The sequence below is a fragment of the Melozone crissalis genome, unplaced genomic scaffold, assembly GCF_028551555.1.
Source record: "Melozone crissalis strain CALT ecotype California unplaced genomic scaffold, PUWL_Pcris_2 ptg000018l_1, whole genome shotgun sequence".
In the NCBI taxonomy this organism is placed as follows: Eukaryota; Metazoa; Chordata; class Aves; order Passeriformes; family Passerellidae; genus Melozone; species Melozone crissalis.
In genome coordinates, this window is record NW_026535796.1 from 30138241 (window position 1) to 30163851 (window position 25611).

The 25611-nt window shown below is 36.5% G+C and overlaps 1 protein-coding gene across 5 annotated transcripts in view; it reads left to right on the plus strand.

Annotated features, from left to right (window-relative positions):
* NUBPL (NUBP iron-sulfur cluster assembly factor, mitochondrial) overlaps positions 1–25611 on the plus strand; it is a 78960-nt gene that overhangs the window by 11845 nt on the left and 41504 nt on the right. For 3 of the 5 annotated variants that reach the window (XM_054276197.1, XM_054276199.1, XM_054276198.1), the window contains 3 exons: positions 2247–2337; positions 13920–13959; positions 14050–14140. In XM_054276197.1, the coding sequence (XP_054132172.1) occupies positions 2247–2337; positions 13920–13959; positions 14050–14140 (222 nt within the window). The remainder of the gene's footprint in view (positions 1–2246; positions 2338–13919; positions 13960–14049; positions 14141–25611) is intronic. The other 2 variants (XM_054276200.1, XM_054276202.1) reach the window with 2 other exon arrangements.

Genomic DNA, 25611 nt, shown 5'->3' on the forward strand with positions numbered 1-25611 from the left:
TAAATTGCTTAGTAAAGAAAAAAACCCTGCCTTAGGCTATCTTAGATGAGGTTTTGTCAACGATTTAAGGATTTCTGAAAGACTTTTTTCCTGTAATCCTGTAGAAAGCACCAGGCTTACAGGAACATTTCTGCTTTTGTTAACATGAATCATAGAAACTTGAGAATCTGTTAATTATTCTTCTGTTTGATGATAAGAATTTAATTGAACCCTATCCATGAAAAGCAGTGCATGTCAGAAACAGGCACTTTTCTTACTTTTGAAGAAGTGTGTAAGTTTTTTAGAGAAATGGTCAGGTTTATTGTATTAGCTTGGTAATTTAAAGTAGTAGCTGAATTTGTAAAGTCCTCTGGGACGTACTTCTCCAGCGTGGATCTATTTATTCTTTAGTTCAGGAAATTTTGTACACTCAGGTTGGATAATATAGATACAGTAGATGCAGTGCTGCTGACTCCTAGGAATGTAGTGGTGAATACCTGATTATGTGTTCAGGAGGTCATGAAGTCATTCTAATTAATTTAGGTCATCTTAAATCTTTATCCCTTTGTTCTGAAAGTGAAACTGGTGAGCTGTGAGATCATTGTAGTCAATCAATAGTCAGAGTCCTTGTATGAGGGGGAAAGTCCTCAAGAAATTCAGGGGAAGTATTTCATCACGTTTAAAACACTTTGTGGGTTTTTAGTAATTACTTGCTTTCATTTGAGAAGGAATTAGGTGGAACAGCCTGTAGGTGATGTTTTGATGGGTTTGATTAGCTGCTGACACAGATAAAGGGACTGAGTCATGAATCTTTCTAATCTGTTAAAATCTGCATTTTGTACAAGAACAGAGAAGCTTTAATAGTTTGTTTTCCGTGTCTTCAGAGTCTAGCTTAAATATGGGTCTTTTAAATGGTTTTGAAATTGCAGCTTTCAGCAAGGCAAGAAGAAGAATTTGTTACAGTAACTCCTGAACTTTTGTCTGATAGTTTTCATGAGACATCATAAAGAAAAAGTGTTAAAAAAATCTACATTAAATAATCCGTATAATTATATATGCTTTGCTCTGTTTTGTTAATAAAAAGTACATCGAATAACTGAATCCAAATTTGGTTGATTTTTGCACTAAAATCTTATTTTTTGAAGTACATAGTAGGTCAAATATGATAATGCTTTTTTAAACTTATCTTTCTGTCTTTCCCATCAAAATTGTGATAGCAAAATGACTTTATATAAGATACCAAATTAGGAAAGCATCACCCAAAAAATGAAGTGCACACTTTGAAACACTGACAGTGGAAGTCTGATTTGACTTTGTTGGAAAAGCTCCTCTTGCTGCTTTAACCTTTCAAACAAGCTCTTAAACATACTTGTTTGCAATTTTGCAGAATGTTGAATACAGTTAGCTTTCTATATTAGAGAAACTTGACATTCAGCACTTTAAAGGGCGTGCTCTTTACTACTTAATTTGTGGAACTTAGTAATTGGTACTATGTCTTGCCATCTGTAGAAAAATAGTTTATTTTCCACAAAATATGTGTACCTATTAAAAAAAGAATAGAGAAAGGAATTTTGTAAGTCTAGACTACATAGCTGAAATAATTTTTATTTAAAGTTTATTGCCTGATGTACCATATGTAGTTGAATAAGTCCATTTTTAGCATACTTTTGTGTAAATGTATTTGACTAAAATGTTATGCCTGCTTAACTAGCTTCAGAGACTTGCATTTCAGTAACTTCAAGATGTCTGCAAAAGTGTACTCTGGCCACCTAAATGGAAGATGAAAATATGTTTTTTTATGTTTTTCACATTCTTTCTAATCACTAGTATGATTTAAATTGCATTCATTTGCATATGCTTACAAACCTCTTCTTTTTTGCTTTTTTGTTTTGTTTGTGTGTTTTTTGTTTGTTTTTTGGGGTTTTTAACGATAAGATTTGATATCTTGTTTAAAATGTTAAGGTGTTAGTTTTGTATAAAAGTACATGGAATAGAGAGAATGTTGTTTATAATGCTTATTTATATAAAGTCTGTGGTCTACAATTTAAGTAAGAAACTGTACAAGTAAGGATTGTCTGTGTGGAGAATCTAGCTCTTGTCAAGGCCACTGACCCAACTTGTAGACATTGTTATATTTCATTCTTGAATTTCTATTTAGAGAGAAAGGAAACAGTGACAACTGATGTCTCAAATCAAGTTAATAATACAGAAGGGAGGACATTTTGACAATTACTTCTTTTCACTTCTCTTCTTTTTCACTTTCACAGGCGAAAGAAGTTGGTTTGCTTGATGCAGACATATATGGACCTTCAATTCCAAAGATGATGAACTTAAAAGGAAACCCAGAATTAACACCAAGTAAGTGGAAGGGATTTTTCTTGCTGTCTTTTCTGTACAGGGAGCAGCATGGTCCACTCATGGGTGCTTCCTTGGTGTGTCACAGAAAGGATGCAAACAGAAGGTGAAAATGAGTGTATGTATGTATTTATTTATTTGTTTCTGTTATTGAGGTTACTTTCCAAGCTGCTATGTACAACTAGGAGCATATTCAGAGTCCTATTTTTTGTTAATCTTGGTCCAACTGCATGGATTTTTACTAGAGACTCTAGGGAAGGGAAGGTTATTTATCAGTAGTTTTAAAATTGTTGTGTAGTATCCTACAATAGATAACTTTCAGTTAAAGAACAAAACTCACTAATCTAGGGAAAGAGACAATAAAAAAAAAACAGTAAGAGAAGGATCATTATGGTAGCTTCTTTGAAATGTCATTCAAGTGATTCTGCTTGATTTCTCTTAAGCCAAATGTGCCGTGCCACTTCACTAATTTGTATTTGAAGTTGTGCATTTAGGAACACAGTGGTGGTCACTTCCCTACCAGAAGGTGAAGACAGTAGATAAAACTCCTAATTTTCCTTCTGCTTGGAAGAATTCTGGGGAAGCATAAATTCAGTTAGAGCAGTCTTCAGAGAAATAAGGCCATCCAAAGTAGAAAGATCCCATCAAGTCTCTTTACCTTTCAGAAGTTTAACTTCACCCAGGCCAACCAAGGATGAAAGTGAAGAATGGTTTTGTCTTGATACCCTGTTCATATGATGTTTGAGTGTAAGGCAGTGGGGTTTTTTAGGGTGGTGAGGACACTGGGGTGATATGGTTTTTGTGATACCTTGTTTTGATTATCCTGTGAGAGAGGGCATGTAAGTAAAAAAAAATAAAAACATGTAACCACATACAAAACTAATCACAGACTGTAGCAGCTGGTTGATGCGTTAAAATGTACTTGGATCCTTCTGAAGAAAGTACAGACTGGCCATATGTGTTGTCAGGGAGGGATCAGGGACATCTACCAGTTCAAACAGGACATAGAAGGGCTTCAGTGAAGTCATCAACTGCAATGTTTGTGGGCAGCAATTGCTAGGTAAAAGGAAAGTTAAATATTCCTTCTGCTTCTTTTCATGCCATGATCTCTCTTTTTTTTATCATAGAAATGTTTGGGTTGAAAGGAGCCTTTGAAGGTCATCTAGTCCAACCCCCCTGCAATGAGCAGGGACATCTTCAACTAGATCAGGTTGCTCAGATGTCCTGATCTTGAGTGTTTCATGTCTACTACCACTCTTGGCAACCTGTTTCAGCATTTCACTAGCTTCATTGTAAAAAATTTCTTCGTTATGTCTAGTCTGAACCTACCCTCTTCTAATTTAAAACTACTACTTCTCGTCCTATTGCAACAGGCCCTGCTAAAATACTTGTCCCCATCTTTCTTACAAGTCCCCTCTATGTATTAAAACGTTTCAGTGAGGTCTCCCTGGAGGCTTCCTTTGTCTAGGCTGAACAGCCATGATGCTCTCTGTTTCATCACAGGAGATGTGTTCCATCCTTCTCTATCTACTCTAGTGTTGTTGTAGAATGTTCATTTGTAACTCATCTTAATTTGTCTGTGTATATGGGTATTATGGTTGTTGATCTATATGTTCTCACATGGTATAAAGCATGCAGAATGAAGCAGTGCCAGTATCTTTAAAGGTTTGTTATTAGGCTTGCAGCCTCTGAAGACTTAATGTGCAAACTTAGAATTTCTTATATAATTAAAATTCTATCTCCTTATGATTATGCCATGTACACTGGATAAAGACAAAGTAATGTATTTCCATGTACTGATGCACTACATGTGCCTGTACAGACAGCTATGAAATTGAGTACTTCCTACGTTTAAGAACAGAGCTTACAAATGTAGGTTTTATTTAGATCAATTCCTAAGAGAGGAGGAGAGTACTTAGTTTTATTTATTGGATTTTTGTTATATCTTTTCAAGTCAAAAGGCTGCTGAGTGATAAATAAACAAATAAACTGAGCCTTTTCATGTATCATCAGTAGGATTTGAATTCCTGATACAAATGGAAGTATTCTTGCATTCACTGGTACTTTGAACTCTATTGAGGATGAATGTCATACAGGCTGTGTTTTCCCATAACAGACTTTTTTGCTATGAATTTTGTGTTTGAAGTGCATTGTGCAGTATGAACACAAAAGGGACTATGTTGTGGTGCTCAAATCTCTCTTTTCATGATGTGATGTTGACTTTTGTCTCCCCAATTTTTCCTCACTATCTGAAAAATGGATTAGATAATTTAGAATTCCTTGGTTATTTTGCTATGTATTTTATCAGTCCATACCTAATTTAAGTCTGTGTCTTGAACCACAAATTGCCCAGTCTGTTTCTTACAGTTGTACAAATCAACTTGCTAGGAATGCTAGAACTTAAGACTGCATTCACTCAGATATTGAGCAGCTCAGTTTTGTTTCAGTGACTGGATATTTCTGGTAAACAGCTGAATAGAATTCACTGTAAGCTTTGTCTTAACATGCTTCAAGCATTGTTAGAAGTGTGGAATTCAATGTAACAGAAAAAAATTGGAAGATTTCCCTGAACCGAAACTTCTGCTCTTGTCTTGTAAGCACTGACATTTTGATCACTGAAATATATTCTTTCTACTTCTGTTTGGAATGCACAAGTAAATATCAGAATTTAAAGAACGTACCCTTTTTATAACAGACAGAAAAATGAATTTGTATATTTCAAAAGCTTGACAGATGACACAAGTCTGCTGAGAAAGACAGTAGTTTGGTATGAATAACAAGATAGAATTTGTATTTCAGGGATTCTGTTCACTACTCTGTGTATTTTTAACTATTGAGTTGATGAAACTGATGAGTAACAGCAAGAGAAGTACTGTCAAAGATGGTTTAATTGCAAAGTAGGAATGACATAGGAAACTTTAATTATAAAGTTTAATCAAGGATTCCTTTAATGAGTGACAGATGGGATAAGCTTGCAAAGAAGTGATCAATCATAGGTGTGTGTGTATATATATATGGTACCTATAGAGGTGTATATAAATATATTGATATAAAAACATGTATGACTCTTCTATTTTTCCATAATGAGGTTTAGTGTTATCATCTGATTTGTTACTATATTTTCAAGAGTAAAACAAACTCTGAGGAAATACTGCATACCAACTGAGAGAGCCCAGGCAATTCTGTGTTACAGAAATGCATAAACTATGTCTACATAAGACATTTTTCATAACATAGCACTCAAAAAAAATTTTAAAGTCTTAATGCTTTCTTCAGTGTGAGGCATGGATTTGAAAATGAATCTGTAGAGTAATCCTGGGAGGTTCTGAGCACTTCTGCAATCTTTGATTTCTGTTTCCTCTCTCACATGAAAAGGGATTAAGGATGCCCAGTACCATACAAAATAAGTCCATGCAGGAGTTATTACTTCTGAATAGAAGTTATTATGGTCATGCTATAATTTAAGCATTCAAAATGAATTGAGAGTTCTTAGTGAGGAGTCTGTATAAATGGAAGATACTACATTAATTTAATTTTGCAAACTGTAGTACATTGAAAAGTCTGCTAGCATTTAATAGGCTGTCATTCAAAATACTTTAAATGGTCAGGGAAATGTTGGTTAATAAGTTCACCACTGAATTTAATTAGCTAATGGAGGATTATGTAACTATGGAATTAATATTACCATCAGCTACAATATATATACAAGGCAGTGCTAATAGCATAAGTCACAAAAGTATTACTTTTATTCTTTCCCTAAGTAATTTAGTTAAAGCAGTTTTCTTGGTTACTGAATCACATTATTTCATTTTTTTCCTTTTAAATCTGCCATTTAAACTAGATGTCAGAGAGTAAAAACTATTATATTGCCAAAAACATTTGCCATTTTGCCAGATAGATAAAGTTTCTTTATTTAGTTTGATTACGAAGGTTTTGGTGAGTAAATCTTTGACAGGTGACTCTACTCTTAGTATTTCAAAACTTTATTGCCATTTTATGATAGCTTCAGTGTCTTTCATTTCTTAATAAAATAGTATATTCAAAAGATCAGTCGTAGACATCTGTTTTCACAATTTAGAATGAAATGTAATTTCTTAGAGAAAGCTAACAGTGTTTGTGGCTGCCCCATATAATCAAATAAAATTGCAGGAACTATAGAAATGGGCATCTGTATTTTTTCACTGGGGTACATTTGCATATCTTTAAGACTGTGATAGCAGACTCTCATAACAGAATGTGAAAATTTAAAATAGTTTTGACTGTTTAAAGATGTCTGCTGGAATAGTATTAAGGGATTGTGGCGCATTCATTTGAGAGTCATAAATAGAAAATTGGGAGTGAACTAGTGACATAGACAAAATATTATGTAGCATAATGATTTTGAAGAAATTTATTGATGTTTGCTAAGGATTTAACTTTACAAGTAAAGCTTGAAGTCTTGAAGTTGTATTTGTCATGCTTTATCAGTGGAACAGCATCATGATAAATTTTTAAAAAACCCTACATTTGATTCTTTAAAAAAAAGTATTTGTGGCTGATACCAGCTCTTGATTGGTGAGCAAGTGGTTTTTAGGTTGTCTGTAGTCTAATGATGTGTTTTATTGATTGTATTTTGAAAGTAGCCTGAACTGAAAACCCTTGTTTTACTTTTGATGATGTCTTACCCCAATTTATCTGGATGGTGGAAGTACAAGAGTCCCAATGTGTACAATGTGACAAAATAATTAATGAAAGTGTTGTAATTTATTGTGGTTTGTATTTTGGAGGCTTTTTCAAATGTGATCAAGTAGTTGAAAATGAGAAGACTACTTGAATGTTTAATATTCTATTCTGGACTTTGGCTATTGCCCTCAAACCTGTAACAATAAACCTCAAGGTGGATTAGTCCAGCTATTGTTGAGCTCACTTGTGGAGAAAATCAAAGACCTTGGAAGGGAAAGGAGATGGCAGATACACAATTCTGCAAGTAATTATTTATAGGCATACAGCTGTTAGCTGCTGTTTAAAAGGAAAGAAACCTCTAGGGAATTAATTTATTAAAATTTTATTCTTCATTATAAATAAATTCATACAATTACAAAAAGTATAAGATGAGAAATTTAGTGTAGTAATTGAAGCTTCTTACTGAGACCAGTCTTTTTGGATGAATGACAAATGAAGTTTTACCAAATGCCATTCCAGCATAAATTACTGAAACACTGTGACCTGAAATAATACATTTGAAGTACTTGAAGGCAGATTCGTATTACTCTTTATGTTGTTAATCCTGTGGTGCAGTAATTCCAAATTATTTGAAGTGTGGCTAGCAGATACGTACTATATTATAAAGTTTACTCTTAGTGATACAAATGTTTTTTTGGTTCAACTGGTATAAAAACTGGAATTAAATTGCAAAATGGCTTTGTTTTGGAACATGATAGGTACTCTTTTCATTATACATGCATAAACAAAAGAAATAAATCATGCTTTTGTAGACTGAATGTATTTACCTTTTTGCTTATTTCAGAGGAATAAATGTTTCCATTTCTCTGCTAGAAGAAAAATTGAAGGAATGCAACTAATTCTGAATTTTCTCAATATTTTTACCTTGCAATTCCACCTTTGTGCTTTTTTTCCCTTCGTGGGCTTCTTGCTGTAGTCTCTCTTTCCTGCTCTGCAGTACAATGTGGTGGCTTTTCGTAATAGAGAAATGAAGCAGAATAGATCAAAACCAGGAAAAAAGTGGTTTAATCCTTTCCCTGTAGAGCCCAGAGGCCAAAAGTGACAATAAGAGTTGAAAAGCTAGCATCTCTTTCCATTTGCTTTAGCTGATGGTCATAATCATTTATATATTGAATGTGATGCCATATGGTATGGGATATCCCTTTTGTAACTTGAGATCAGCTGTTGTGGTTGTGTCCCCTCCCAGTTCCTTGTGCACCCCAGCCTGCTTTGCTGGTGGGGTGGGCTGACAAGCAGGAAAGACATGGACTGTGTAAGCCCTGCTTGGCAGTACAGAAACATCCCTCTGTTATTAACACTGTTTTTATCAGAAACCCAAAACACAGCCCCATACCAGCTACTAAGAAAAAGAATAACTCTATCTTAGCCAAAAGCACAATTACACATAATTCTTTGAACATTTTTTTCCTCCCATGTTTTCTCACCTAAATTTCCTTTTTTTTGGGGGGGGAGGGGCAGGGCAGGGGTCTTGATTATAGTATTTTACAGTATTGAACCTAAAAAGGCTGAATTGACACAATTGTCTTGAATTCTCTAGTTTTGCTTTGGAAGCAATGAAATCCCTAGTTAACTGGAATGTTTTTTTGAAGTTGGGTCTTAAATTAAAGCTGATGCATCTTTGCCCCTGGGGTTCCTGCTGCTCCCTGTTCTGCTCTGCTGTCTGGCACCCTGTTATGTGACTGACCAGGGCAGTCCCCCTGTCACAGCAGCAAGTCATTGCTTCAAATGACATGAGCTTTCCCAGAGGTTTTTGTGTGTCAGGACAGATGTCTGTCCTGTTAAACTGAATGTTGGGTTAGTCTATTTCATTCCTTGTGGATATAATGAACTAAAAGGACCCGCCTAAATTAGTCTAATAAATCTTTTGATCCACTATAAATAGAATTTTTGTCTCCTTGGGGATCTGAGGGCATTTCAAAATGTGGGTTATTTTAGCAATTGTAAGGAAGACATTTGTGATGGAAAGTAATGGCATGATGCTTAAAACTAGCATCATGTTTTAAACCTAACAAGTCAGTGCTGCCTTAAAGTGTAACAAAGATGTTTCTAAATCACTGTGCTCTTTATTTGTGCCAGATTTGCTTTTGAAGTACAGTCTTCCAGCAGGCAATTAGTTCTTTTGCTTTTAGGTAGGATTGCTGAAGTCATATCTGCAAAACTGTTCTGTTAATGAAAAAGCTTTTACAGAGCCTTGTTTCCTCTGCAGTCTGTTGGGAGGAAAAAAACTGTAATGCCTTCTCAGGTAATGGGACTGGTAGACCCTCTAAATACGAGAATCAAATCTCCTGGGAAAAGTTGCATTTCATTATGCACATATTTCATGAAATTGAACGGTGAGCATAGAATTATGCTCTTTAAGTCTCATTACTAGTTTGCTTTGGTTAAGTATTTGGGATGTCTCTGTGGTTAGATAACACTATTAGTGCAGGATGTAATGGGCAATCACAGCCTTCCTTGTGTGGAGCTCTTCAAGCTTAAAATACAAATTGTTGTATTTCTGGGACAATCCTGGAAATAAACTTAGGACACAGTGTGAAATCAAGCCTGAAGTCTCAATTAGTCTGTCACTTGCCATAGAATATTCTAGGCTTCTGGCATAAGCAGTTAAAACAATGATTACAGTTAAAGCAAGGAATTAAAATTTATGACTTTGACTAACCTTTTGGTGACAGCATCCTTTACCCTCTTTCATAGATTGGTGTCACTGTTTTATTTCAAGGTACCTTGGGGCCCTGTTGCTATTCATTCCTCTCCCCTCTGTGGCATTTCTTTCCTCTTTACCATTCTGTGGGTGGAATTCACTTGCCTTTGCTGAAGAACCCACTGCTACTTTAAAGATGCCTGGAGTGTGGTGTCAGGCTTCTGGCTGTCCCTTCAGAAGGTATGTCTCTCCCTACGCCCTCTGTCAAAGCTGCTAGCCATGTACAAATTCCAGCTCCCTAAGGCATCCAGAGTGGCAGGAGACATCTGTGTTTACACAAGTAAAGCCCAATCGTTTTTTTACTCTTCCTGTCCAATGGCTTCCTTCTGTCTGTCTCCCAAAACCCCCATTTTTCTCCCTAGTTCAGATTCTTGAAAACTCAGAGCAGCTTTTCTGCATTTGTGCTTGCTGAGCCAGTGAGCTCAAAATACATTTGCTAGGGTATTGCATGATCCACTACATTGATATTTAATAAGCTGCCTTTGCTTTTTGTAAGCAGTATTATGCCTTCTAAGGAGGTGTAGGACAACATCTCAGTCTTGTGGAATAACACTCTTTACTTACCTGATGGGGTAGGAATGAATGTAAGCTTCTGCTTGTGCTATTGCTCAACAGACTGCTTCCAAAAACTAAGCCAAGAGTTGGAATGGCTCCTTGTGGCTTAGCCCTAGGCTCCATCACATGTGACTGTTATTTGGGAAGACAGACACCATAAAGTTGAATGTACTCCCATTTCTTTTTTTGTCTCCCCAGTTTATATGCTGAGCATGAGGCCATATGGTGTGGGATATCCCTTTGGTCAGTTGTGGTCATATGTTCAGGCTGTGTCCCCTCCCAGTTTCTTGTGTACTCCCAGCCTTCTTGCTGGTGGGGTGGCATGAGAAGCAGAACAGTTTTTGACACTGTTTTCATCACAAATCCAAAACGTATCACCATGCAAGCTACTGTGAAGAAATGTCACTGTACTCCAGCCAAAACCACATACATAGAGGTATATAGATATATATGTAATGTAGTGCTGTACACACCTTCTGTGCTCTGCTGACCCTGTGACCCTGGCCATTGTTGAACAGCTATGTCAGTCTTCTTATAGAAAACGTGGAGTAACTCAGTTATCTTGTTAGGATAATCTGTTTTTTCAAGGCTGGATTTGTTTGGGGAGTAAAAGCTTAGTAAAAAATAATTACAAAATGCATCTTCATTGATGTAATGAACATCCATCTTCATTACATCAATGCTACTCTTCCCCATGTGAGTAACAATTCAATCTTCAGACCAGTCCCAGAACTATTTTAATCAGCAATCTGCTATAATGCTTTCATGAATTTGCACATCTGCCTTTTCTAGTGCCTTACTTGTATTCTATCAGAAAAGACATTTACTGACATGTCATTGGTGCTACGTTGATCGTACAGATCTGATTTTGTATATTCAGAGAAAACACAGCAGTCTTTTACTTAGGGCCATCAAGCCTATTGGAAAATTGCAAACTAGGCAATCTTATTGGCATAGGTGGTATGGTATTGCTGTGTGTTGTGAGTTTAGGAGATCTGTTTTGTTTTGTGTTAAATTTTTGGAGCTGTATGGTAGGCTTCTGATAACAGAAAAGCATACTCTAAAAGCAATGGGAATTAGAGATGTTACTGAGATCTCATTAAGCTAAATCTTCTTTACATGTTATGTTTTAGGAAATCTTCACGAGACCCACAGTGAAAAAGGAGGAAGGCCTGTTGCTTTTGATGAGACAAGGGTGATTACCAATGCCCACTGAAGCACTTTAGATTTAAGATTAGTCTTAAGAATGATTTTTAGCAGTAGGCAAACAGTGGGGAGCTCTGCAGTATTTTGTATTACTTTGAAAATATGCAGAACATTATAGCCAGAATATACAGCAAGTTGTGAATTGTTCCTCTGCATTGTATAAATTTGATTAAATCTTGCTGCTCGGAGCATTTTATAATCCTTGTTGTTAACCAAAGAAAATAAGATGCAGTTTTAATAAAAGGAAGTTCTGCTGTTGAGAAATAAACCATACATATATTTTTAAAAGCAAAAGCCCCTTTTGCTGCTCTGTAGGTCAATGTTTATCTACTCACAGCAACTCTCCTGTTTTGTGAAGGAGAGAGAGATGTTGGAAGGTGTGTGAGCTCAGCCTGTGTACCTGATCTCTGTGCAGAAGAAATTGTCCATGCAGGTAGTGGATGTTAAGATGTCTCTGTATGTTTGACTCACATAGTGTAGAGCAGTTGGACTGAACTGAGAAGTGGCTTAGTATTTTGGTGAACTTCCCGAAATAATGCATCTTTTCCATTCATCTTACTCATCAGTTCCTGAGCCTCATAGTCGGCAGTCAAAGCTTGGCCTCCCCTTTTTGTTTTGTTTTGTCTTAAAATTGTCCCTATTTCGTGGTAAGAAATGAAGGAAACCTTGAGTCTGCAGTGATATACACTGTTGCAAGTACATTTTTCCTACTACTTCTTTTTTTAACCACTCTCTTAATTTCTCTCAATATTTTTAACACTTCTATTTTAACTTGTGGGGGTGTATATCTTGTTTACCAAGCTACCAAAACAGTGCCTAGATGTGGCTGTAGGCTGATGTTCCAATTCATCACTCTCTTCATAACTAAACTGCAGGGGGTGAAGTAAGCCTGTGATTGCTAGAAATGTGGTTAGACACGATAGTGCCATCAAAGCAAGTCCTGAGTCAACACTGAAGAGCTGCACAAGTCAAGAAGAGCTGTATGCACTGGTGCAGTGTATCAGTCCAAGCCAATCTCTTTTCAGCAATAGCTCCCAACTCATTCCTGAATGCAGTAGTCATACAAGTGATTTGTTTATCTTTCTGTTTTGTTCTTTTTGATTTGTAAACCAAAACATCCAATTTATTCTCCACCATATTTCTACAAAATTACATGGCTTGAATGCTCACTTACTTGATTGCTTGAAAGCTTTCATCTGTAGAGTTCAGCTATTGAATTTGTGTGCTCTTGGTTGTTATTTTGTCTGAATTTGGAGTTCAGCTTTGAATGCTCTGTTTTTATTTTACTCACATTGTTTATTTTACTCACTTAGTTTTTATTTTACTCTATGTATTTTACTTTGGGTGCATCAAGGATTTCTGTCAAAATCTGCATTATAGTATATTTTCTGTTGTTTAAAGTATTCTTCCTATTTTGTGCTAGTCCCTGCCTGTGCATGCTCTTCCGAGATATCAGCTAGACCAAATAAAATGCTATTTGTTCTTTTTTGTGAGTGTGTGTGCCATTTTGAGATAAGGTGTGGATTTAGATGGTAGAAACCACAAGGAAGAGTTTTGGCTTTTGTGATATTTTGTTTTGAATGCCTTCTTTTTAATTATTTTGTTTGCTTTCTGCTTGCACACCCCTTTGCCAGCAGAACAATTACAATATTCCCTCCCTGCTTTTTATTCTTGACACTGGAGGCATAGGAATAAGATGTATGACAAGGACAATACATCTGCAACATTCAAATAAGAATCTTTTGTTCTTACAGAAACTTTAGAAGTCCTGCAGATTTCTATCAGCCTGAAGAAATCTGGGACTAATTACCTGGAGCTGTCGACAATGTATAGTTTAGGGATGGTTTTGTTTGGTATCTCTACTCTGGGGTCTCTGTGGCAGATTTAACAGAAGGAGACAAATCCCCCAAATCTCTGGTATGTTAGTGGGAGTACTCTTCTGATTCATGAGATTGGTGAATAGAATAGATTAAAAAATAAGAATTGAAATCTCACCATGTTGTATGAATTTGGTTTTGTTCCAATATAAATGACTCAGCTTTTAGTGATTCCTGATAGGGAATCTATGCCTTCCAGCACAGAGATTTCATAAAAATAGATTGATTTTGGCAGCACAAAGTGACATTATTTTATGGGCAAATACATTGTTATTCTGACAAAAGATGAATGGTATTAGTAAAATGTAACAACCTAACAAAAAGTGGAGTCAGATTCTTGGGCAGAATAGATAAATCCATACATTTAATGAAGGGATGAGGGGGAAAAATAACTATTTAAATAGAGAGGGAAAATTGCTCTTAAAAGATAAAAAAAAGTGTAAGCTTATTTTTTTAAAAAAACCCAAAATACCCTAAAACCATCTCCCCTCCAAAAAAAACCCCCTTGTTTGCTTTTGTTTTAGAAAATCTAATGAGGCCCCTTAAGAACTATGGAATCGCATGGTGAGCATATGTTTTTATTTAAATCAAGCTTCTTTTCAGATGTACTTGGTATTGTGCTGTAAAGCTCAAGTTTCTGGTTTGTTGTTGCAGCATGTCTATGGGTTTCTTGATAGAAGAGACTGCCCCAGTTGTGTGGAGAGGGCTCATGGTAATGTCAGCTGTTGAAAAATTGTTGAGACAGGTAAGGCTTAGTTATGTATTTCTGCTTCAAAGTAATCACTTATTTTGAAATGCATTTTACTGATACATGAGTGTCCATGACATTATTTTATATGTTATTAGTGAGCATTTTTGTGTCTTGGTCTTCTTAAATTCAGGTAAGGGGGAAAGTTGATACTTCTATGTTTACCTATCCCCCTCAAACAGAGCTGTTGTTCTGTGCCTTTGATGAGTGAATTACCCCAATTTGCCTTCCATTTAATTCCTTTTTATGTTTCTTTATGCGGTTGTTAAAAAGGCATTTTGAAGTTGCCTAAGGATTTGAATGTATAGATATCTATGCATATCTACAGCTGTATTCCCTTATGTGCTTGTTAATTCACCAGCACAAGGAATCCTTGGATGGCATTTGAAGTGACAGGTACAGGAAAATCATTAGCTACAATCTCTGTGTAATGCAGATAGATTGTTAGTTAATAAATCTTCTGGCATGTAGAAGTGGGATGACTTCTTTATTCTGTGGCAGATCTTTTTTCTTTTATTTTGAAGAGATCTGTGGAGTGCTAATGAGACAAATAGGTGAAAAAATGCATTAAGGTTGCATGTTTAGACTTTGAAGTGACCCAGATTGTTCACAGCTGATGTCCATTCTAGGAATCTACTGTGTACAGCCTGGAGATCACAAGGTTTCTGTTTATCTTATTTAAATGCTTCAAAATACTGTGCTTCTTTAACAACTGAAAAGAATAATTTTTTCAGCCTTTTCCCATTTTTACTGAATTCTCCTTTAGCACGGATTTTAGAATAGTGGCACTTACTGCTCTGGTGACGGAAATCATATGTCTGCCAAAACTTCAGGACATCTTTGTCTAGAAACATCTTTGTCTAGAATTGACCTTTAAAAGTAAGGGGTATCCATGCCAATAGCTGTGGAGACCATTCTGACCTCTCTGTGTGCTGTGTTGCGCAGGCTGGCTCAGGAAAGCAGAATGTAAAACCTTGAAGGTAGAGTTAAAGTTAGCACCTGCTGTATTGGCATGCTCTGCCCTGGGAGAGTGGAGGCTGGCAGGCCCTGCAGTGCTGTTCCCCAGTCCGAGTGTCCCAGCTGGGGAGCGTGTGCCAGCATCCTTGTGCAGGGTGCTGGTGATGCTGTGTAATGAGCTCGCTGCTCCCTAGCAACCAGTGCAGTTACATGCTGGCCAAGCATGCTGTGGGAACGAGATGAGTCCATTAATGCTCAGGGCATCACTGATTTCCCTGGCAGTGAAACCTTAGCTGTGGAGGAAGGCTTTATGGCTAAATTTCTCCTGCCCACATGCATTTTGCTTCTGCATGATTACCAGGTTAGTCTGAAATCTGAGCTGGAAAAGTTTGCATCTCTTCCTTTGAAGAAAAGCTCACAGATCACAGGGAAAATGAGCAGGTCTGTCTGATGTCCAGAAAGGAAAAGAATGCATTTTCCAGACTGAGTTGTGCTATTTTGTTTGTAAAAACTGTAATCTCCCTTCTGCAGTAACCAGCCATTCTCAAGAATGGTTAACTGCAGGACCAATAGTTTAATGAGTTTAGACACCTAAACAAGAGACAACTGCAGCATGTGATGATCCTTTTAAAGATACTATTGTTCTATTTTAGATTAGAAATAGTTTTGTGATCTGTTGATTGTGATCTTCAAAAATTTTTTTTTATCTGTTCTGGTTGGTCTTAGCTATTACCTCCCTTTAACCGGATAAAGTTGCTTCCAAGAATAAAATACTTCTGCTGGTATTTAACTGTCTAAAATAATATTCTTAAGAAATAGCTTATCTCATTAGCTGCATAGAAATGATTTAAGTTAGCTCCCTAATCTAGATTTGTAGTATAATGTAAGTGTGCAAAGTTCCTGTGCATTCAGACAACCTGCTAAAATACAAAGTTCTTAAAATAGTTAATTCATCCTGATAGAAAACATAGATGTTCCCATACTTCTTCCCTAAAAGCACTGCTGGTATTTCATATTTGTGTTTACTGTTAGGTTGTGGAGGGGTTTTTTAATTGTTTGATAGCATCAAGACTGTGCATTCACTCTGTGAATAATTTTGGATGTGTTTTCTTTTTTTCCATATGAACAAATCTGTTTTCCAGAATTCATCATGCTTCTGATACTGCAGTAAAGCATTTGAATTACTTAGTTTCCAAAATCTGTAATGGGGACTTGTTACCTCATAAATATGAGTGACTGTTATGAGTGTTTCAATGCTTGTCTTACACTTGGAACTTAAAAAAAATTCTGGAATCCTTACTCTTTTAAACATATTTGTTAAATATATACATAATGCTTTTTGTATATACTTACTGCATGTGATCTTCCTCTTTGTAATACAGGTTTATTGAATAGTGTCAGACTGGTAGATAACAGGCAATAGTAGTGAAATAGTGAGTGGTGAGTGCTTGGTGTTCCTCTGGTTATGCATATCTCATGAGCAAGGTGGTTTTCTGCAACACATACTATTCTCCTTTAGCAGAATTTGGGGGAAATTCTGCTAAAGGAAAACAAAGTGAACAGTTTAGGATGCTGTATTACTTACACTACCTATATATTGATGTATGTGTATCAAATTAATATATAAATGAAAATATAGAGCATATTCTATATCAGAATCATTGGTTAATAGAAAAGAAGGAAAGTGATGATCTTAAGCTATTGGAAGAACAAGAAGAAATACAGAAGGAAATTATATTTCATGCTTAGTGAAAGTGAATTGCAAACAGTAATGGAACATTTGATCTTTATAAACATATGCATAACTCTTTCTGGTAAATATATCTCTAGTTTATATGTCTTGAAATTGCCCAAAATTTTGTTGTGGCTGAGAAGTGACTTCTTTGTTATCATAAGATGTACTGTAGGTCTGTTTACACTTCAGGATGGTCTATCACTTATCTGGGTTTTGACTCTTATTTCCCTGTCACAGTTATCTTCATGTAAAAAGTCTTTCACCTCTGTTAACACTTCTTTTGAATCTGGCTTGCCTGTAGGTGAGAGAGAAGAGAGTATTTTTTTTAGTTTGAGTTTTTAAAGATCTCTCTTTTCTCTGAAGGTATAATTACAGTCCAGGTAAGTAAGCTCTCCAGTGCCATCCATGGTACTGGGCTTTTTCTCTGTGGTTTTCACTTCACTTGAGAAGCTGCCTACTCTTTTGTCTGGTCCCATTTACTTTGTTCCTTTACTCTGTGTATCTTGACTCAGTGTGATGGTATTTGGTTCAGATTAAATAACCTACCTCAAAACTCATCATCTTGCTGTATTTGTTGTGGGACTGACTTATGATTAACCTTTAGGCTAAGCTCAGTAAAGATACGATATTTTTTGAGAGTTGCCTAAAGCCTGCGCTCGAACAGTAATGTGTCTGAAAAGCTGTTGAATAAGTATCAAGTAGGTAGCTAAGAACCTTAGAAATAAAAAGATTATTTAAAAAAAGACAAGGCAAGCAGAACTTGCTCTCTGATTTGAATTGCTTTTTCAGCAGGGATTTCAAATACCATTACCACTATCCCATACACTCCATATGGCAAGTCCTCTAGCATTTCTAGCAAAGTTCCATTCTCTTTTCTGTCTTAGGGTATCTTAACTGTTGATGGCAAAGAAACAATTAGAAGGGTGAAGATACAAACCTGCTGTATGTCTTGGAATGTGTTATGGCAATTATTCTGCCAAAGGCTCTGTGAAAGGAGAAGTCACTGTGCTGACTGCCAATTTACTATCTGCTATAGTCATAGAAGTGATACAAATGGAAGGAGTTTCCTGTTTAGGGAGTAATCAGTAAAACTTTTAATTTTAAAAGATAGCAAGTGTTTCTTTCTCTGATCTTGGATTCACTATCTTATTCCATGTGTGTTACCTACTTGAACTATTGGCAGAGAAGGAAAAAAATCAATATTCTGCACACAAGTCTGCTTCTCTTTTTAAAAAAATCAAATAAAAATGGGACTACAGATAAAATTCAAGTGCATATTTTATTATGTAATATTCTCCTTGTATCTTTGTCCTATCAGTAGATAAAGTTATATCACTACTGGAAGCAAGCGTTGCCTACACAGCATGGATTATAGATACCAGCAATTCTCTTTTGTGTAAACAGTCCCCTTGAAAATAGCCTAGAAGTCTGCTCTGTTTTCAAGGCATAGATCTCAGGTTGATGAACACCCTTGATAGGATTTCTTACCCTGACATGACATTTTAACCTATGTTTTTGCGGGCTAGTCAGATCTTAAGAGGCAGGAATCTTGTATTTCTTCCTTATCATAGTTTTCAAGAGTATCCAGAATATTTTTTGCATCTTTGGTATATTATGGCTATAAAGCAGAGCCTCAGTGCTGCTAAGTGTTTGTGAATCCTAAAGGTTCTGTTGATGTATTTGATAAGGATGAAGCCATGTTCCCAGAAAGATGAAATTTTTCCTGCAATGGCTTAATTCTAATGGGTCCCTAAAATGCTCTTATTGTCATCAAATTGTAATTCCTCAAACTCTTTGTTCCTGCTTATTTTAGCACCACTTCAGCCTCTGTTTTAGTCAAGGTAGGTGTTGAAAGAAAATTAAAATAAAACAAAGTTTCATTTGGATGGATATAATTAGGAAGGAAGAATACAGGGAAGTTAGCAGACAGCAAATTAAATAAAACTTCCAATGCTGAGCCATTATCAGCAAAAGGAGGTGGAGCCTTGCACTTTGATGCTTGGACAAGCTTTATCCCCTGTAAATTCATGTTGAAAACCATAAATTAAACAGAAGAAGGATCAATGTTATTTTATTAGCTAACCCAGGACTTAATAGGACTGTAGTCTAAAGATTCAGCCTTACTCTTAAAACAAATTGAAATCAGTTTGTGATTATTTAAGCTGTACATAGTTTTGAAAATTTGGCTAGCGGTGAGGACTGTGTGTGCTTCTTTCTTTCAAAGCCAGCACCTGCCAGAGATAGTGATGGTAGCAATTATTATATGGTGGGGTGTGTGAAGGTATGTGTATGTGCTTGGGCCTTTTTTGTAGCATAATTCTCTGATGCTCAGCTATCATACATATGTAGTTGCAGAGTATATCATGTTGTCACTGTGAAGAAAATTAACTCTACTTCAGCCAGAACCTGCACACATACATTGTAGGGAATACGGAAGATATAGACAAATGGATAAATAGTCTTTAAAATGTTGAGCAGACTATGGGTTGTGAAGTCTGGGTTATTTCAAGAGCCCGTATGAGAAAGCTGCCATAAAGCAAGCATTGTGTGAATAGGACAGTAAAAACTCACGTTAAAAGATTTGGGATTAAGGTAACTTGGAAATAAAAGTAGTATTTAATTTTGGGAAAGCATATACTATGGAGGCTATATTGTTTTGGGTTTCTGATCAGTCTGAAGTGACTCATCTCTATAGAGGAGATTATAGATATTCAACACTGTTTTTGTTTGAGTGGCTTTACTTAGTAAATCCTACATGCAGTTGCTACTAGCTGAGAAGTGTGTATGTGGTTACTGGTATCCTTTGCACCATTTACATTGGAGAGGTTGCAGGTACAGACTGGGGCCAGAATTTCTTTAGGTGTGGTTTATTTAGCTATACAGTAATGCTGCACTTGGGAAGACAAAAACAGGTGAGGTATTGAAAGCAAATGTACTTATACCTGGTAAAATATCTACCAAGCTGCCATTGGTTGTTTTACTGTGCACGTGCTAGGCAGCAGAATGTTCTGTGTATGGTGTCTGTGGACATCAGTCCAGTCTTGTTTGGCATGTGTGTGCATAACACTCTTGTCTTACAGCTCAGAAATTCTTCAGCCTGTAGATTTTCAGCTTTGCACTGCCTTGTCTGTGTGTATAAATGCATTTCTTATAAACAAAACAATGGAAAAACTAGGGGAAAGCTTTCTGCATTAGGAGGAGCAATGTGGATTTGATCCAAAGCCGTAAACAATGAGAGCACAGTCACTGAAGTAAAGTACTACGTGCTGAACCATCTGTCTGATTGGTTAGTATGGTTTCCTAGGAGTTATTCTTTGGCTTCTGTTTGTGACCATGTATTGTCTTTTGCCTTATGTTTTTGGGACCACGGAAATTTTATTCTGTGTTTATGCACTGTTCAGCACTGTAGTGAGTTATCGTTTTTTGTGAGAGATGCAGAGACATGCAAAGACTAGTATTTACAATTTCCAAATAAATATAAACATTTTTCTTTGATACTTTGTTGTATTTATGCAATAAATTGATAAGACCTTTTCTCTTTTGAGCATAGTACGTTTTGTGTTCCTGGTCCTCACTGTTCTGTTCATACTAATGACATATATCTGTTAAGAACGCCTGAGATCAGTGTAAATGTATCTCTGGTATTCACCAAACTGGTGTTCTTCAGGACCTAAATCTCTTTTGCAGATACATATGCAATTGCTTAGCTTTTGATTGTACATGCTACCTTGCCTGTATATTCTCCAGCAAAGAGCCATCAAGGTGATACTGGGGCGTGGAGCATGTTATGTGCAAAGAGACACTGAAGAACTGGGTTTACTTTGTTTTGAGACAGTTCAAGGGAGATATGAACTGCTGTTGTGAGCTACCTAGTGGATACGTAGAGAGAAGATGAAAGTAAATTTTTTGTGGACATGCACATTAATAGCACAAGATGTAATGAATGTGTGTTGCAATATATAGTAAGAAATGTGAGGGGGTGTTGGTGGTTTGGTTTTTTACAGTTGAAGAAATTGCATGTCAGAACAGGTTGCCAGGAGAGATCTCAAAGCTCTCTTTTGAGAGATATTAAGAACTCAGCTGGGCAGGAATCTGAGTAACCTGCTCTAAGTTGTTTCTGCTTTGTGCAGACAGAGGTCCCCGAGGTCTTTCAAACCTGAGTTGTTCTGTGATTCTGGGATTAGTTCTAAAATTGGCATTCCAGTGCCTACTTGACTGTCGGTCTGTAACTCCATTAAAGCTCAGAGAGAAGAAAATGGTTCTGCCTATCACAGAAATCATTGGTTAGAGCAGTCAGTCAAAACCTGAACTGAATGTAGGTGTCTCTCTAATATGACTGCCTTAATCACTCAGCGAGGGAGTCATACCATTAAGTGTTGCAGTCAAATGAGCGTGTTTCAACATAATGACTGGGACCATCCTTTCCTCAGTAGCATTTGTCTCTTTAGACTGTTGAGGTGCTGAGATGGGGACAGAAAAGTAAAACTCAAATAGGCCTTGTTTCTTGAATGAGCATCCTTACTATGAACTATAAAAAAACCAGAAAAAATACATATTTTGTTTTCCTATCATACCTCTTGTTTTTATAGAAGTACCTTGATCTAGGAGAGGTTTGAAGCATGCATTGATGTGCTCTTAGGCACTAAGAATTGAGTAGGGATGTCATAAAGAAGTTTTGCTGAAGACTGCTGAAGAACTGCTGAATTTTTTTTCATTAGCTTTAGTAGTGTCCTGTCTAGTATGCAGGCCTGTATGAAACGCAGACTAAGAGATCTGGCTATTCTCTGTAGTGCATGGAGAACCATACATTGATTTTGTTTCTTTCTTTGTTGAATCTTGCCGTCAGTGTCAGCCCTGAGTAATTTAAATTCCAATTTGACAAAGAAAAATTCAAAGATGGTAGAAAAAGTGTTCTTAAAAAAGCAAGTAGAATAAATCTTTTATGTCAGATTTTTTTAGATGAAAGCAAGCAGGAATGAGCACAGGAGTGGACCCTGGAGACATGAAGTGAAGGCTGCCATGTTTTTAAGTGTTTTCTAAACAGGAATACTGGTGGTATTTATTTATATGGAAAGTTTCAAAATATGGACTACAGGAAAAACCTAATGCTGCTCTTATTTTTTCTTTCACTGACAAAGGCACCTACTATTTTTTCTAGCTGCTATAGGTTAGATGCAAAAAGGGATCTTGGTGTTGCTGCACTGAGTATTGGAGTGCCTCAGTGGTTGGTGCCCTGCTTGCAGGAATGGAAATTTAAACCAAAGCCTGGCCTGGAGCTACTGCATACCTGGGGTGGTGGGAATGACATCACTTGTCATTCCCAGTGGTACTCTTTGAGGGATTATTTTCCCCTCCTCGATTTATCTCCATATTCTTTGGCAGTATCTTAAGATAATAGGTGCAAATTTGGATTTTAAGGGTAGCAAGAAATTATCATCCTTTAGATACATTTCTTAAACAAATTGGCAGAAAGTACCCCTTTTGCTGTGTTTCATCACTTATATGGTAAATTTCAGAGATGAAATTATTATAGTGTGGGCAAAAATGTCTTATCAGTACAAAATTAGTGAGACAGTATTGGTGGATGGGAGGGAGTAATGAAATGGGAATTAGAATGGTACATATTGGGTCAGGAGGAAGACAATAACAATTTGATGGCTCTGATTTTTTTGTAGCTACATTTTCAGCGAATTGAAAGGATGCCCAGAATAGTAATAGTGAATCAATGCTGAAAATTATTCTTATTGTAAATGTAAAGATCAAGTGAAGAAGGAGCACTGCTGTGGAGCCAGATGATTTTTTTTGTGTGGATTTTATTTTTAACACTTTTTGGTTTAGGAAGGGAGCTGTATCAAGAGATGAGCATTTAACGAAGGTATAATGAGAAGGTATTTAACTTGTATTATGGCACTAATTTTTCAAGACAAGGAAAAGAGTGAGATGGTGCAATGGGAAATTTTAGCAAAAGGGGTAAGAGGCATAAATAGCTCTTTGTTTTGCAAACTTTTGTAGTCTTTTCATGTTCTAGGACAAATGTAAGAGTCTATGCACACTTGTTTGTGTATCAACAGAAGATACATAGCAGAAATGTGTATGCTTAGTGCAGATCAATACACTATCCCTCTTTCTGTGTTTTGTGCTTTGGCAAATATCCATCCATCTTAGGATACTTGCTAATTTCAAAACTGACATGTGTTTCACAATATTCATGTGTTTATCCAATTTATCTCCAAGTAATTGAGGCAGGTAGTCTGTAACAGATATTTACAGTTCACATTTCATAGAACTAAACAAAGCTGCCATATGTATATGCTTATATTATGAACAACAAAGATTGTAGTTTTTTGCATCTTTGCAGTGCATAATTCTAAAATACAGTACTTACAGTGTCACTACAGTGGAAGATTTGCCAGCTTTTCCACGATTACAAAAATATTTATTCTCTTTATTTCTTCTGTTTTGAGATGCCTCAACCTAAGGTGCACATGGAGATGGTTAGATCAGGCTAAAGTCTGTTACCTTATAGTTTGAGCAAAAGGAAAAAGTTCATCAAAGCAATAGGAGCAATTACATCTTTAGGGAGTTGGAAAGCTTTTCTGTTTTTATTTTTGTGATCTAGAGTATGAGAATGAAAAGATCCGGACATTTCATCCCTAAACAAAATCATTGGTATTATGTATTTGTTCCATTTAGAAAGGTCCTTTGCTATTGGAGGTATTTTGAAAAGAAGAACAACACCCAGTAATAAATAGTGACTGAACTACCAGTGCTAAAACTGCACTAGGATATGCCACTAAGACTGCATCTACAGCTGAAAGATGGTAAACAATAACTCCAAATGCTTGTGAGATTTTTCTTATGTCTTTAATAAGCTTTCCTTTAAATCAAGGAAGGTCAAGTTTTGTTCTCTTGTTTTATCACTGAAATTAAGGAAACTGTTTCAAGGACAAGAGAAGATGACCCATTTATACCTTACAAAAAGTGTTTTAAAATTCTTATACTCATTTTTGGTTATGTTTATTTTTCTGAGACTAAAGGACAAATAAACTAGTTTCTTTTCCTTCTGAACCGACCTAAATCAATGGAAATCTCTACACTAATTTCTACACCATGGTTCAGCTGTGATGTTGATGTTTAGAAAAGCTTTCTACAGGAATTTGTATAATCATCACTAATATGTTCATATGTTAATAATTACCTTGAAAGGTCCTGTCTGTCCAGACAGAACTGCCTTAACCTGTCCCAATCTATATGTACATATTTAAAGAAAATGATGGTGCTTCTGGAGATCAGAAGCTGAACGTTGATGCAGAGATGTACTGTAGCCAGAAATGTGGGAGATGACAGAAGGCTCTTTATTTCCACTCCTCTGTCCCCCAGTTAGAATACTTTTATTGTCACCCTTTGACTTGTGTGTGTTTTGGCGTGAGTGTGACTGAACGAATATGAACTTGTGTCTTTTTGTTTCCAGCTGAAGCTACAGAACCTGTTCTCTTGTCTTTCTTTTTTTAATGAAACAGGATCCATACAGCTCCCTGTTGCTTTATTGGCTTGCATTAGCAGCTGATATGAAAAGGGATTATAGTTGCTGAAAGGAATTGACAATCATAGAGAGAAGTGTTAAGAAAACCAGAAAAACCCAAAAACATCAGCCAACATCTTACTGCTGGACTGGAAACATTTGCAGTAAATGTACTTTAAATGTCTTTGAGGATTAAAAAAAAAGGCAAAAAAAAAGCCTAACAGCAGAGTGAGAATGTATTTACAGCAAACATTTCTTGGCCTGGTTCCTCAGCTGTCATGGTTATGACTGTGCAGTTACTGCTGCTGTGGGAACAGGCTGGGAGAGTGTTTTCTTTGCTCTGCTTCCAGTAGTCTCATCTTTCACACATATTACACAGGTATGCATGTGTCTGCTCTCCTTTACATAAAACAAAACAAATGCAAAACATGCAACTGTTTTTCTGGGTTTGTTGACCAGACAGGAAGAAATGGCTGAGAGCTCATAATGTCTCAAAATGGCTGTGCTGAGGTTAGATTTTTTATTTTTTCCCTCAAGGTTTTAAAACAAAGTAGCATAAGGTTTCTCTGCAACAAAGTTTAGAACTTTGTGCCTAAATGGCATCCAGCATCGTTCTTGGAAAGAGTGAAAGAAATCTTTAAGCATGATTTGAAGTGTTTGCTGAACAGGAATAGTGGTGGTAGAGGAGCGAAGGAAAGAGAAGCAACTGCTTGTTTTCTTTTCTAAATAAAACTTCCATTATTTATTGCAAACTTTTAAAAAAAAATATGAGACACCTAATGCTGCTCTTCTACTTTCTCTGCTCTTCTCCACTAATAAGAGGGTTTGTTCTTTGTTTCTAGCTGCTGTAGGTTAGATGCAAAAAGGGATGTGGGCATGGCTGTGCTGTGCCTAAGAGGCTGGTGCCCTGCCTGCAGGAGTGAAAAGTTAAACCAAAGCTTAGCCTGGAGTCACTGCATACCTGGAGTGGTGAGAATACAGCACTTATCATTCTCAGTGGTACTGAGGGATTATTTTGCCCACCTGGAGGTACCTTCAGACTCTTTGGCAGTGCCATGGTAGAATAGGTGCTGTATCTTGGAGTGCTGAAGTTTAGAGCTTGGTGTGGAATAAGTGGAAATAGATGGTGTAAGTCAGTGGGAATAGGTTTGCCAAGTGGAATGAAGGAGTGCTGAAGATGTTGAATGAGAGGGCTGTAAGGAAAGGCCTGTGGGCTCACTTTCTGTCTCTGTCCTGGATTTCAGCACCTAAACG